The 15,435-nt window shown below is 44.6% G+C and overlaps 2 protein-coding genes across 2 annotated transcripts; both read left to right on the forward strand.

Moving 5' to 3' along the window:
- Window positions 966-2,511, forward strand: LOC8078916 (cell number regulator 1). Its single transcript, XM_002452828.2, has 4 exons — window positions 966-1,308; window positions 1,430-1,501; window positions 1,605-1,817; window positions 2,050-2,511. Exons 1-4 carry the CDS (start codon window positions 1,119-1,121, stop codon window positions 2,139-2,141), a joined length of 567 nt encoding a protein of 188 aa, XP_002452873.1. The 5' UTR covers window positions 966-1,118; the 3' UTR covers window positions 2,142-2,511.
- On the forward strand, window positions 10,876-15,346 carry LOC8075192 (galactoside 2-alpha-L-fucosyltransferase). The gene is made up of 2 exons (XM_002452829.2): window positions 10,876-11,441; window positions 13,581-15,346. Exons 1-2 carry the CDS (start codon window positions 11,168-11,170, stop codon window positions 15,086-15,088), a joined length of 1,782 nt encoding a protein of 593 aa, XP_002452874.1. The 5' UTR covers window positions 10,876-11,167; the 3' UTR covers window positions 15,089-15,346.

Genomic DNA, 15,435 nt, shown 5'->3' on the forward strand with positions numbered 1-15,435 from the left:
CCAGTCTTAATGCATGTTTCATGAGAATGTTATACATATTAAATAGGGTGCCATATAAGCAAAATTGCTGACTTGCCAGAGTCATTAAATAAAGAAGTTTTATAAGATGAAAGAGGAGTTTCATACCCATAAAACTCATGTGGCTCGGTTACCTAGTTTGTAGTCTTGGTAACTGTGTCATGAAACTATGCGTTGAGACGGGCCTTAGTTCACCCCAAATTCAAAAAGTTTTTAAGATTTCTTGTCACATCGAATTTTGCGACACATGCATGAATCATTAAATATAGATGAAAACAAAAACTAATCACACAGTTTAACTGTAAATCACGAGACGAATCTTTTGACCCTAGTTAATCTATGATTAGACAATATTTACCACAAACAAACGAAAATGCTACAGTGGCGAAATCCAAAAAATTTTCAAATCTAAACAAGGCCTAAGGCGAACAGATGGGGCTGTTTAGGAGAGAGATTACAGATCAATTTTATTTTATTCCTCACTTATTCATATCAGCCGATGAAAGGTATAAGGTCTTTTGAAAACACTCTAATAAGTGCTAATATTTTACCTACCATCTAGCTAACAACTATTCCTCATTATTGGCTAATAATTTAAGAATTGCTAACATCTTACCCACCGTTTAGCTAACAATTGGTATACATAGGCCTTGTTTAGATCTAAAAAGTTTTTTAATTTTAATAATGTAGCACTTTTGTTTTTATTTGACAAACATTGTATAATCATGGAGTAACTAGACTTAAAAGACTCGTCTCGCGATTTATAGGCAGACTGTGTAATTAATTTTTATTTTCGTCTATATTTAATGTTCTATACATGTATCACAAGATTCAATGTGATAAAGAATCTTAAAAAAATTTTGGTTTTTTGAGCTAATCAAGGCCATAGTTGAGTGGTCCCAACGGGCCCTATATCATATGGAAGCTTGACTCGTGACTCTTGACTTGTAGGAGACTTCCACTCCAGTCTTGCTGGCCTGGGTCCTGGGCTCCTGGCTGGTGAGGAGTGAGGAGTGGTGATAGAATCATTAAAAGCAGCACCGGTCCTGCTTTTGCGCCTTGCTGTTCGCATAAACAAGAGATCGTACTCCTCCCAAGCAATGTATCCGTCGGCCCCTCCGGACGCGTATAGTAACAAATTCAGCAGCTCCGGGGCTCCCCCAACGGCGCCGCCGCCGGCAGCGTACCAGCAGCAGCAGCACGGGGCGAACATGAACCCTTCACGCCCCGGCGGCGGGCTGAGGAAATGGTCCACCGGCCTTTTCCACTGCATGGACGACCCGGGAAACTGTAAGTCATCCCCATCCCCATCCCCATCCCCATCCCCATCCCCACGTTCCCCGCTTCCCCTTCACAGAGACTTCATAGCAGTTCTATGGCGATTCGAGCTCACTTCCATGGCGCTCATCAGGTCTCATCACATGCCTGTGCCCCTGCATCACGTTCGGGCAGATCGCTGACATCGTGGACAAAGGCACCTGCCGTGAGTCGATCTCCTCTTTCAGTCTCAGCTTCCTCTAGTTCGCAGTCTCTGAAACAACTCAAAGATCTCCCCGATTCACCGCTGCAAAACTCTGATTTGGCAGCATGTCTCGCGAGTGGATTCATCTATGGGCTCATCTGCGCCTCGACGGGGATGGGGTGCCTGTACTCGTGCCTCTACCGGTCCAAGCTGAGGGCCGAGTACGACGTGGATGAAGGGGAGTGCCCGGACTTCCTGGTGCACTGCTGCTGCGAGCACCTGGCGTTGTGCCAAGAGTACCGCGAGCTCAAGAACCGTGGCTTCGACCTGGGAATCGGTAAGGCCTGGTTTAGTTAAAAAATAAATCGAGATTATCTGTCGCATCGAATCGATTTTTTTTACCCATATTTATTAAATATAAATAAAAAATAATTAATTATATTAAAGTATCACTTTTGTTTATATTTAATACAGTAGGCAACGCTAAAAAATGCAAGCAAGCAACCTTTTTACCGTGTGTGTGCGCTCATATCCATACCTACCGATGTGTCGTATCTGTGCGTGCGAAGGTTGGGAGGCCAACATGGACCGGCAGAGGCGAGGAGTTACCGGCGGCACGGTGATGGGGGCGCCGGCCATACCGCTCGGCATGATTAGGTAGGTGGTGGATGGGAAATGGCAACGCTTTGCTAGTTGCTTTCATGGTGACATTGGTCCCTTTGTGTTGCTATGTACGTACTCCGTAATTTATTTTTGTTTCTTCGAACCTATGTAATTTATCTGGCTTTTTTTCACTCTTTCTCGTCTGGAGTCGTGTGTACGACGCTGCTTTTTAGTTGGGTGTGAATCGTGCCCGTGGTACCTGTAATATACTGTATTCTGCTGAAGTGGAGCTTAAATTTGAAACCCGCCATGCCGGAGAGGCAAATGGCTATCCACTGGAGTAGTTGAGTGGAGCTTAATTAAGTTTAGGTGATTTAGACTGTGATTGGTTTCTTTCCCAATATAATACAATGGCCAGATTTGATAAATGCAACCTTTTGTTTGGTTGTCGTATCCATCCACACAAACGTTGGAGACAAGCGAAGCCGTTTGTTTGGTCATTCCTACCTCGTCTCGTCAAGGTTTAAAATTCTGGGCATAGTAAATAGCGACATCTTTTTCTTTTCACAAGCTATAAAGCTCTAGCGTATATAGCTAGGCAACCTATCATATGCAACATAATTTTCGTATGCAACCTATACAACCACCAATTAAGGTCACAGGATCTAGATTCAACGTCAAAGGTTTTTTTTCACTTAAACCCCTCCACCTGTGGGTTTAAATCTAGCCTGTGTGTATCCAAATGAGAGGGTTTAAGTGAAAAAAACCTTAGATGTCCGATAGTGGGTTTAAAGAAAACCATAAAAAATACAAGTAATTCATGCATAAAAACAAAAGAATCATGAAATTTGGTGAACACAAATATGTTTCCATGACTTTAGGAGTCTAGGAGACATTATTTAATATAGTATCGTAACATAATTTGTGAAATTCAAGTGTTCAGTATTTCAAAATACCAACTTAATAGTAAAAAATAAGTAGATAATTAACTAAATTGTCACTTTAAAAGCTAAAACTAAAATACCAGAGCTATTTTAAAGCTATAGATAAGAAATTTAGCGGTACGGTGCTAAAGCGCAATATAGCGGTCATAGCTAACATAGGGGAAAAATAAGAATAATTTAGCATGGGTCTTCTCCAAAAGCTATAGCGCCGCTATAGCCAAATTTAAGGGGTTATTTGGTATGACTTCTCCTCGGGGGCTCCTTCACAGAAACTAGAGCCATTTTGGCTTCTCTAAAACGATTTTGACTCCTCTATTTTTCTCTAAAAACCAACTCCTATGAAAACACGTTTAGTAGAATTTCTTTGGGGAGCCGGAGTAGAAGTTAGGAAAAAGCTCCGCTAAATATACCCTAAATCCATGTATCTTGTGAAGACCATAAACGCATGGATGCATGTTGTGAGCCAAGCGTGAGGAAATCTCGTTTCTTGGGAGCCGCTTAATTTTGCATCTTGGGGTCATTGCATCTCACGATCCTGGCAAGCCTAGATGCTGGAATCACTTCTAGGACATCCCCAACAGCTAACTTTAACAATTGTAATATAGATATGAAAAAAATAGGAAAAAGAGGAGTCACTATCGATAAGCAAATAATCTATTTATTTTACGCAACCCAAAAATCTAAGAAAATAACATATAGATCCAATTATACATATAAAAATAAGATTATATAAAATAGTCTTTACTTTTATCTGACGCTATCCAAGCGTAGTTCGGGTGGTTGTGGCATCGACAAAAACATAGTAGGGAAAAAAATCTGACTATCTCTTTGCCTTGCTCGTTACTTTTTGCTGCTTTTACTTTTAATGGCAAGTCTCTCCGCGTGACAACTAGGATTCTTGGTAGTGTTTTAATGAATGCCAATATTATAAATAAAAATACTCATACTTGTTTGTTTGGCTGATAAACCATGAGAGAAAAACACTGTTGAATGGTTGGCAAATTCGGCTGATAAACTCAAACGAACAAAAATGCTAAGGACATGTGAAGCTTGCTGGTCCGAGGGACTCTTTAGTCTGCGTAGTAGAAAAACTCCTAACAATATTTTTTGGGGATTAGACTCTATGTAGACTAAGATTTATCATTTAAATTTTAGGTCAGTCTTAATGGATAGTTTTACGGTGTTATTTTAAGATTATCATGGCATACGAAATAAAATAAAACTTGAATAAAACGTCCACTCTCAACAAAGTAAAGTTTCATTCCATAGTTTATAGGCACTTAATTCCTTGAGTCGGAGAGAGTTGGTAATCGCGTGCCAAGATATTTTCATCTAGATGAAACTTATTTTTTCACTCTTACTATATTAAATACACTATCATATCTTCAAAAATGACTATGTGGCAACCTATATTAATGCAATAAAGTTTGCATGAAACTCTAACCGAAACTAGGCTTAGAGCCGATTCAATAGCCTCCCGTGACCATTCCTTACTTGCAACCGCGAACTAATTGCTGAATTTTGGGGGGAAAGTGAAATCCAACGTAGATAAAGACGACATATATACCTTAATTTTCAAAATTAGATGAAATATTCCTTTACCATTTTCTTTAAAAAAGTTTCTTGGATGGTTTTGCTAGTGTGACAATGGGCTAACATATGAGATGGTCTCTCTCTTTATCTTATATAAAAGACACATAACTTTTCGTATGAAATCCGGTGAATAAAAACTTTATATCGAAATTCTAGAGATTGACGTGATCTAAAATTTATGGTTGATAATTTCTTTTCCTTGAAATCTTTTATAGGCTCTATTATTCTATTTAAATTATCAATTTTTGAAATTCAATTTTTATAATTTTTGTAGTGATCTCATTTGTTGATATGGTATGTTCCAAAGTTATAGTTTTTAAAGAGATCTATAGCTTTGTAGTCAACAACTCTTTTTATCTGAAATTGATAGAGGCCCAAGATTGGTTCTAAGTTCTTAGCTCCAAATTCCACAATTTTGCAATTGACGCCATCTGTATCTAAAATCGTTTATAACCTATGAATTCATTTTAAATTCTAGATTTTAAAATTCAAATTTTAGGATCTTTTAAAAATGACCTTAAACATTGACATGGTCTATACTAAAGTTGTAGATCTCAATAACATCTATAATTTCATAGTGGACGCCTTTTTATTTGAGATTATTTAGAGGTCCAAATATTCATTTAACTTTTGTGATTATGATAATTAATTTATTTTCCAAAGACCTTAAATGCAAACATGTTCTATACTGAATTTATAGTGCTTGACGTGATCTAAAACAACTTAAGGTCTATTTATTTGGGCTTCCAAGGAGCTTTTGGATCAAAAGCCAAAAAAGCTAGATGCTCATTGTAGTAAGCTTTTGGGCTTTTAGGTTTATGGGAGTTGTTTGGCTTCTGGAAAATCTTCCAAAGGCTAGGAGTTTAAAAGTGGCCAAAAGTTCAAATAAACAGGACCTTAGTGGATTTTCTGCATTTGAGAACATTTAGGAGCTCAAGTATTCAATAAAAGATAGCATGAATAAAAGAATCGAAGAACATGTAGGGCACGGATGCCACACGTGTTATACATAAGCCAAAACAACCATCAAAACCACACTAGACTATTTGGGGTAATTTGTCTCATTTTCAAAGTTGTTAAAGGTATGTTGTGTGATTTACGACTTTAATCTTTATTTTAGCAGTGGGATGTAATTTAGAAGTATATATCCTACCTTATGATTATTGAATTATTTTTCATAATTATATATATTAATATTTTATGCGTGCACTAAGGATATTTTAGTTTATCATTTATAATGATAGAAGTGGATAATTTAGATGTGAATTAATGGTGTTCTTTATATTTTCTTCAATGGCCCCTCTAACAATTTAGATACAAACTCTGAGTTACTTTGCATTAACTTTCATAATGACACACATGCGTATCTTATATATAAAATAGGAGGTTGTTTTTAATTATCTTTTATAATGTTATATATTGGTAATTTCTATGCAATTAGGAGTTATTTAAATTTATATTTAATAATGACAAGAATAACTAATTTAGATGCTAATTCATAGGGTTAATTTCTGTTTTTAGAATGACACGTGTGGGGTTTTTTTCAGAAAAAAGGAAAGTGTTGTTTCAAATCTGATTATTGTTATAATTTTTAATGTTTTACTAGCGCCTCTCGTGAGAAGTGTTGAGTCGGAGCCCCGTGGTAAAGATTTCCGTCTTTTGGATACGAGAAATGCAACTTCTGTTCATTTTTCCTCTTCTTTAAAGATAGCAATGGATACCCGAGACCCGAAACCCGATGGGTTTTTGCTCTATTAGGGTAAGGATATGGATACTACCCGTGGGTTTGTTAATAGGGCAAAAGCTAGACCCAGCGGGTTTATGGGTACGAGTATGGGTGTATAGTACCTAAACCCGCAAACCCATGAGTTTTTTTAGACCCGGTTCACCATATCATCACACAATATAATTAGTACATAAAGTACAAAATGCAAGAAAAATAAAAACGAAATAGAGAACATGCATGCTCCATACTTTTTTTTTAGTAGAAGCTCCTTATGTTGGAATTGGTGCTATTTGTTGGGCAATTTGGAAAATGAGAAACCGAGTATGCTTTGACGGCATTAAGCTGCATAATCCGCTTGCGATTGTAAGTCATGCGTGTGCACTTATGAAATTTTGGGCAGGTCTTCAAAAAGAGGTGGATAAAGAGGTGTTGATTAAGGGAGTAGATGATATGCTCGTGATTGCTGTGAAGCTGTTAAATGAGAAGCGTCAAGGGGCCAGTCAGGACTACAGGCTTCGTGATGGGACTGAAGATGACGACACCGAGCAAGAGTCTGAACATTGATGGGACTGGTGGAAAGCTAGCTGATGAGGAGTTCCACGCAAAAATATTTTTTCTGTTGGCTGTTTGTGGGTTACGTTGTAATGCAAGAGTTTGAAACTCTTCACATCCCTCTTTTTTTTGTTTCTGATCCTGGGCAGTCTAAACTTGTCTAAAACTCTGTTGTATTTCCGTTCAATTGCAATGGAAATGGGGATGATCCCTAATTCGAAAAAAAGCTAGCGCGTCTTAGTGCATGCACTCAGTTTATCTGGACTCAAAGATATGACAGATGTTGGCATCGAGCATTAGCAGGTCATGACCCAGTGCATGCTAGAGGTGAGTGTTTCTGTCACAACTCGCAAATGTCTACTGCGGAGGTGCAATAACACATAACATGAATCCTACCTTGCCAATTGATTCAACTTTAAGTATTTTGGTGCGCTATACAATAGACTTGCTCACTTGACTAGATGACCATCTTATGACATGCTGTGACGGGCCCGGGCAACCCGTTAAATACCCATGACCCGATGGGCATGGGTTTGGGCCAAAGTTCTAAATAGCGGGATTTAGCGGCCGATTTAGCGGGCTATAGCGTTTGGGAAGGTATGCCGCTAGGCTTTGATGGATTTTGCGCTAAATGAGTTTTGCCGCTAAATAGCGGGCAAAAACACGCTAAAGTCGCTAAATAGCAGTGCTCTTAGCGTCGTATCAGGCCAAAACTCAATGGGCTTTCAACAACCTTTGGCCCAAGTCGTGCGCCAGCCCAGATTGAGTCAATACACTTGCAGTTGGAGAGCGTAACCCTAGTCATTTGCCCATTCTGAGTCTCGACGCAGAGAGCGCTTGCGATGGCGACGGCGGCGGCGGCGGCGGCTGCTGCTGTTGCTGCTTCAACCGGTGGCGGCAGTCTCGATGCGAGTATCTCTTGCGCCGGCGGCAGTCTCGACGCGAGTATCTCTTGCGCCGGCGGCAGTCTCGGAGCGAGTATCTCTTGCGGCGGCGGCGGCTGCTTGCTTCTGCTGACTGGCGGCGACGAGCAGCTGTGACATACTGACATCCAAGCGACAACCGTCTTCGATCTGCGACTGGGGGTGATGACCAACTTTGATTGGCGCGCGGCAAGCTAGTGACCATGTCGCCTTGTCCCAATTGGAGCAGACAGGTAAGCTACTTCTTCCTCGTACTCTTCTCACATTAGATTTGGTATTGGTAGTGTTGATGCCTGGATCTCGTATGTGTTATAGATTCTATTACGCTCATGCTGAATTGCTGAATGGTTTAGTTTCTAGTTTCTTTTCCCATCAGGACTCTGGCATCTCTGAACTTTGATGCAGCGTGAGCCTGCAGCCTCTTCTTCTGATTCAGAGGAAAATCAAGATGCTAACACTCGAGTGCATATGAAATCTTCTCATACTGAAGATGATTAGATGAGTACAGATAACTAATCAAATGCTGAAATACATGTGTGATGTATATCAGACTATCAGTCTAGCTTTGAAGTATCTGTTAGTTGGTAATTGGAATTTGCAATGTCTTCATCTTCTACGTTTATTATGTGCAAAGTTACTTGATGATTTACATATTTTCTCACAGACGCTAAATGGCTTAGCCCGCTATTTAGCCCGCTATAGCCTGTCTTAGCCTTTGGGAAAGGCAGCCGCTAAGGGGCTTAGCCCGCTATTTAAAACTTTGGTTTGGGCACAAAATCAAACCCGTGACAGGTCATAAGTTTTTTGTGGACATATTTTATATTAATGAGCATGGATTTGGAATGGCAAAACCCAGCGGGTTTGTACCCGTTGCCATATTTACTCTTCTTCACTTTGGGGAAAATATGAAGGAAACAAGGCACCCATCATACACGGGTGCATGTACGGCCCAATACAGCAGTGGGCCACCACAGACGTGCCCCGCACGATCCCATCATCTCATGTTTATATCGGGCTTTTAACACGGGCTCTTAAACCATGTACTGCTGTCTAGGCGGGTTAAGCCTTTGGGCCTGCGACTGCGAGCACGCGCCGCGGCGCCGGGAGGTCATGGCGCCCCCGCGGCCCCGCCGCCACAGAGGTTCCTGGTCCTGACTCCCCTTGCCGCGCGGCAAGAGTTCCGCCTCCGCCCATGCGCTGATGCGCCCCAGCACCCGTGGTTGACGGCTCCGTGCTTCCAGCGGTCCGGCCAAGTTTCTTCGGAGTTCGAACCAGTAATCACCGACGCGCGCGGCGACGGGCGACCCATCCCTTCACCTGTTCTCGCTGTCCTGCACACAGTGGAAGTTGCCAGGCGGCAAGCCATGTGGGCAGTCGGCACTTGTGCAGCGACATGATGCGGTCCTGTCACGCTCCCCGTAGCCGGACAGTAAAATCGGTTGGAGTCAAAAGTCATATGGGTCTCACGGATAGCTCCACCTCCAGGTCCAGCCGCCCAGGCGGCGTTGCAATGCGTTCTTGCAATTATGCTCGATCACCGACGAGACAGACACGATGATGAAACCACGGCCGCAGCATTTGATGGTGCGTGATCGCGTACAACTAATTATGCGTAGTTGCGTTTATGTTGACGGCTTCTGGTTCTATGTAGACATTCTTTATTAGTGTAGTCTGCAAGTTAGGGAAATAGCGATGCAGCACTGACCATTGCCCATGGTTCCTTTTTTTGACTGAATTGCCCATGGTTCCTTGCCTCCTTGGATTCGTCGGGGAAATCCTTCAGCGGCGAGAAGTTGTCAGTTGTCACGTGTACTCATGGACACATGGCAGATTGACGGCAGATCGCTCCTCCTCTGAAGACAGCCTGTTGGCGCAGAAGATCACATAGCTTCAGCTTCTGGAGACAGTCTTCGCACTTGTGTGCTGCATTTGCGATCGTGCAATGGCCGTCTGATGGACACCTCACGCAGAGTGAAAATGACACAACTAACCGATGCATATAGTCCAGCTTCAGCCCCAGTTCACAGCTGCCCCACCTACACAACAAGTCGATCCCTGATGGTGATGGTGACGGACGAGTTTTATGACGTTGAAGTATTCAAGGAGCATAATATATATACACGAATACGGTCACTTTCTCAAGAATGGCTGAAAGGAAGTATACATACGTATTGCATCACTAGGATAGGGTTGATTATGTTATTTTCGCAGCTCGTTGGTGTTGAAGGATTAAGATGCGCGTACATATTCTAGTACTCCACTCCACTCACCTACCACCAACGAATCAAGTTCCAATAATAGAGCCATGGTCTGCAATTCCGCAGCCCATGAAAACGAAGTAAACCCTCCTTAGAAGAATCAAATCACATGTCCTTGCGAAGCCGTCCTGTCCCGATGAACCCAATCTCACAAAAAACTAGTGACGAGATAGAAGTGCAGGACGTCACGAACTACCAAAACCATGTGGGGGTAGCGGAGGAAGAAACCCCAGCGCACGCATGGCAGCATGGCCTTGATCGGAGTTCGGAGTCCCGAGATAGAGCTATCAATTCCTGCAACGGAGAAAGGACACTGCGGGCAATTTGACAGTTGTCAATTGTGATTCAGCATAACATGACACATGCCAGTCCCTTCAGAGTTCAGAGTGGGTCAGGGAGTGTCTTTTCCAAAAATAAATAGATGATGAATAATAAGAAGGGTCCAAATATCATACCATTTTGACAAGAATTTCAGTACAGATAGTTCGATTACCGCCCATGTTTTAAGCACGAACGACTCAGATGTGTTGCTTCAGATGAAAATACAGAGTCAAAAGATAAACATTCGAGGACGAGAATATGATTAGTACCGAGAAAGATACAGTTAGGCTAGAAAGAGCAAACACTTTTCTATGTAACCGGCAGAAGCTATAGAAAATTGTTCCTCCTTCCTATCACAGTGACCCACAAGCTAACTAATTCAATGATAAGCAAGCCTAGCTAACAACTCCCGCGCGAGTACACACAGCAGTTTAAGTACTCGCAAATGCGAATTAGCGAATAGAATAAGTGGTGTGCGTTGCAGAATACAACTCTACGATCTACGGAGCAGTGCTCCCGATGTATGATGATCCGGGCGGCACACGTCGGCGTCACTCCCGGCCCTCTTCTTCCATTTCAAGACCCGGCCCCCCGTAGCTTCCATTCCACCAGCTGGTTGACCAGCTCCAAGCCTCCAACTCCAAGGAGGAGGAGGAGAGAAGCCGGAACAAGCAAGCCGTCGACACACGGATCAAAACGAAACGAGAGCTTCTAATAAACACGACGAGGCAGCAGTCGGAGCAGGCCACGGAGTTGGGAGAGAGAAGATGGACGTGAAGCGGTCGCGGAGCCCTCGGGCTCCGGCCGAGGACGACAGGAAGCGTGCCGGCGGCTGGCGCGGCTCCGGCGGCGTCCGCCCGGAGATGGTGCTCGTCGGCTTCCTCCTCACGCTGCCCCTCCTCTTCCTCGTCTTCGGCGGCCGCTGGGGCAGCAGCTCCTTCCCTTCGTCGTCCTCCTCCTCCTCTCCGCCCGTCGTTTCCAAGCCCGCCGTCGGCCGCAACGTGGACGCCGGCGACCGCGGCGCGACGCCTCAGGGCCAAAGTAAGCTTCTTGTAATCCTGTCCTCTGCACTCCGTTTTGCCCTGTGAATTTCGGGTATCACGTCGCACGTTAGCTCGTTGACCGGCCGGAGGGCATGCGTGGGAACTGGGAATTCTCGCGTTTCCCGCCGCCGATTTCCCAGACGGGGTTGGCCGTTGGCCTATGAACGGGGAGACGCTGTCGTATGCAACTCTGCCCGCCTTTTTGTTCGTCAATGGCCAAACGCGAATTGGCGTTTTGTCAGGAGGTAGCTCAGCGTCCGATTCTAGAAGACGTCATCGTTGATTCGTTCGTGGTACTCCTACTTGCTGTGGTACGCTGGCATTATGGCCAATTGGCCATGGCGGAGCACACCGCGCATTAATCAGATCACATGAATTCTGCATCCAGATTTGTGATCGGATCGCTGATCTGCCACTTCATGAACGAGCAGACTTGCTGCATGCAGCTACACTGCGACAGTGTGAGTTTGTGGACATGTACAGAGGCGGATCCTGTTTGTTGTGTCAGCGACTCGGCATGTGGGAAGACGTCGTGATGCCATCACGCCGGCGCATGATGCATCACTGCCCGGATCTTGTCCTGCTTCGTCAGTCACCACAGTTCCTTCCAAAGGCTTCTGCGTAAATGCCGGGGCGTGTGTTCTGCTCTTGCCCAAGTTTTGCTTGAGTGCTCCCTGGATTTAGGAGAGTATTTTCAAAGTAGCCTTAACCAAGACCTTATTATGGCAATATACTGTTTTTTTTAAGAAAAATACTAACTACTTCCCAAGTCTAAATAAAGTGACGCTGCCCACAGTTAGGAAGTGATGAATTGCAGTCTATTGTCTGCCGTATTTGTTGCTACCATATTTATTTGAGAATGAGACGTATTTTTTGGGTGCCATATTTAGTTGAGAACGTGACGTGACTGCCTCTGTTTCTCTTGTTTCTCTCTTTCTTTCTTTTTTACTAATTAATCACAATACAGACTTAAACATAAGTATAAGTACATCTTGCCCTTATAAACGACTTTGAATGATTGGATAAATGGCAAATTTGGTTTCGTTGTCAGCTTTTCTTGCCTAGCCTCACCCCACAAGGTGAGCCCTGCCAGCGGAGGCAAGCCAAATCCGCTCAGCCCCAGTCTAGAAAGGAAAACCCTCACTTGCACAGATAATGAGGCAGACAACAAGGCGGAATCCAAACATATCAAACGTTCCAATTTCTCACCTAGAGAGGCAAAGTGAACACTAGCTCAAGTTTCTATAGACATATTGTTATCGATAAGTACGTTGTCTACCACTAAAAAACAACGTTGTTAAATCCTAGAATAAAAAAAATATTATCATTCGTGTCAAATCAAGCTCCACCAACCCAACCAGCTGAGCGCGCTTGAAAAAAGATGCCAGGGCCTTTAGTTTGCACCTATGCACTCTTAGATTTTGAAGTGAGTGGTATTGGCTTTGTTCTCAAGTCTCATTTCTTGTTGACTTAGGCCTTGTTTAGTTCCCAAATTTTTTTTGGGTTGGAGTATTGTAGCATTTTTGTTTTTATTTGACAAACATTGTTCAATCATGGAGTAACTAGGTTTAAAAAATTCATCTCGTGATTTACGGATAAACTGTGTAATTAGTTTTTATTTTTATTTATATTTAATACTCTATGCATGTGTCGCAAGATTCGATGTGATGCGGAATATTGAAATTTTTTTGGTTTTTGGGTTGAACTAAACAAGGCATTATATAAGCTCGATGTCCCTGTTAAGAAGCATCTAGCCAATTGCTTTCAGGAAAAGAAAGATATGTTAGTTTTTTTTATGTGGTTGTGAACAATGAAATGATTGATCATAAGACAACACCCTAAATCTAGACATTCAAATAGAGAAAATAACACTTAAAATTCCAGAATCAGTGCCGCTGCGTATGCTTATTTTTTTTATCGCCTTTTAGTCCATAATATATCCACTTGTACGTTTTCTGATTATTACGGTCATAAAGATTATCAAAGTTGTTTTTTTTACCTCTGACACCCACTTGTCACCTCACATTGGGCCAAAATCTTCAATTTACACATGTTTGCAATAAATTTCCATTCTTTTCCTACATTTTTCTACTCATCTCTGATAACCCATTCATTCAATTAAAATTCTTATCTGCAGAACCTGTCGCTCTGAAAAACGTCTCTGCATCGACGGCAACATCTGTGTCCCAGGATAAGCTTCTGGGCGGACTACTGCCCTCGGCATTCGACGAATCCTCGTGCCAGAGCCGCTACAAGTCGAACCTGTACCGGAAGCCATCCCCTTTCCCGCTCTCCCCCTACCTGGCGCAGAAGCTGAGGAAGTACGAGGCGTACCACAAGAAGTGCGGCCCGGGGACGAAGCGCTACCGGCGGGCCGTGAAGCAGCTCAAGGCCGGGCGCAACGCCGACAACTCGGAGTGCAAGTACGTGGTGTGGTTCCCTTGCAACGGCCTGGGCAACCGCATGCTCACCATCGCGTCCACCTTCCTCTACGCGCTGCTCACCGACCGGGTGCTCCTCATGCACGTCTCGGCGGAGCAGGAGGGCCTCTTCTGCGAGCCGTTCCCGGGCAGCTCGTGGGTGCTCCCGGGGAACTTCCCGCAGAACAACCCGCAGAAGCTCCACATCGGCGCGCCGGAGAGCTACGCCAACATGCTCAAGAGCAACGTCGTCCGCAACGACGTCGACCCCGCCAGCGTGCCGGCGTCGTCGCTGCCGGCGTACGTGTACCTCCACGTGGAACAGTTCCAGCTGAAGCTGTCTGACAACGTCTTCTGCGACGAGGACCAGGCGATGCTCGGCAAGTTCAACTGGATGATCCTCAAGTCCGACAGCTACTTCGCGCCGGCGCTGTTCCTGACGCCGATGTTCGAGGCGGAGCTCGCCAGGATGTTCCCGCAGAAGGAGGCCGTGTTCCACCACCTGGGACGGTACCTCTTCCACCCGACGAACCGAGTGTGGGGCATCATCAGGAGATACTACGAGGCGTACCTTGCCAGAGTGGACGAGAAGATCGGGTTCCAGATCCGGATCTTCCCTGAGAAGCCGATCAAGTTCGAGAACATGTACGACCAGCTGATGCGGTGCGTCAGGGAGCAGCGGCTGCTGCCGGAGCTCGGCACCGCCGAGACGACGACGGCGACGACGAACAACGCGACAGCCGACGCCGCCGCCGGGAATGGCAAGGTGAAGGCGGTGCTGATCGCGTCGCTCTACTCGGGGTACTACGAGAAGATCCGCGGCATGTACTACGAGAGCCCCACCAAGAGCGGGGAGATCGTGGCGGTGTTCCAGCCGAGCCACGAGGAGCAGCAGCAGTACACGTCGAACGAGCACAACCAGAAGGCGCTGGCGGAGATCTACCTGCTCAGCTACTGCGACAAGATCACGATGAGCGCCTGGTCCACCTTCGGCTACGTCGCGTACAGCTTCGCCGGCGTGAAGCCGTGGATCCTGCTCCGGCCGGACTGGAACAGGGAGACCTCCGACGTGGCGTGCGTCCGGTCCACGTCCATGGAGCCGTGCCTGCACTCGCCGCCGATCCTCGGGTGCAGAGCCAAGAGGGACGTCGACGTAGCCGCTGTCAAGCCGTACGTCCGGCACTGCGAGGACGTCGGCTTCGGCCTCAAGTTGTTCGATAGCTAACTCTCTGAGTGGACGCTCGACGATCCAGTTCCTCTGTTCTAATGAGTAATGAACTGCGTACCTGGCCTGTGGAGCAATTTTAGGCATTTCGAGATTCGTTGTATTCGTTTATGCGGTAAAGTATGTACCTACCTGTAGTTACAGAAATGGCTTTCAGTACTGTGCATGTATTCACATTCGTTCTTCGAAAACAAATCGCGTATGTACACTACATAGACGGCTAGAGATGCTTCCTCCAACCTGAATTTCATTGTCATACAGATACTCACTGGAATACAAATTGTCGACGACAATAACATACAGTTTTTTAATCCCGTTCCGTGGAGGTTCATGCGTTCCATCAGCGA

The sequence above is a fragment of the Sorghum bicolor genome, chromosome 4, assembly GCF_000003195.3.
Source record: "Sorghum bicolor cultivar BTx623 chromosome 4, Sorghum_bicolor_NCBIv3, whole genome shotgun sequence".
NCBI classification, from domain to species: Eukaryota; Viridiplantae; Streptophyta; class Magnoliopsida; order Poales; family Poaceae; genus Sorghum; species Sorghum bicolor.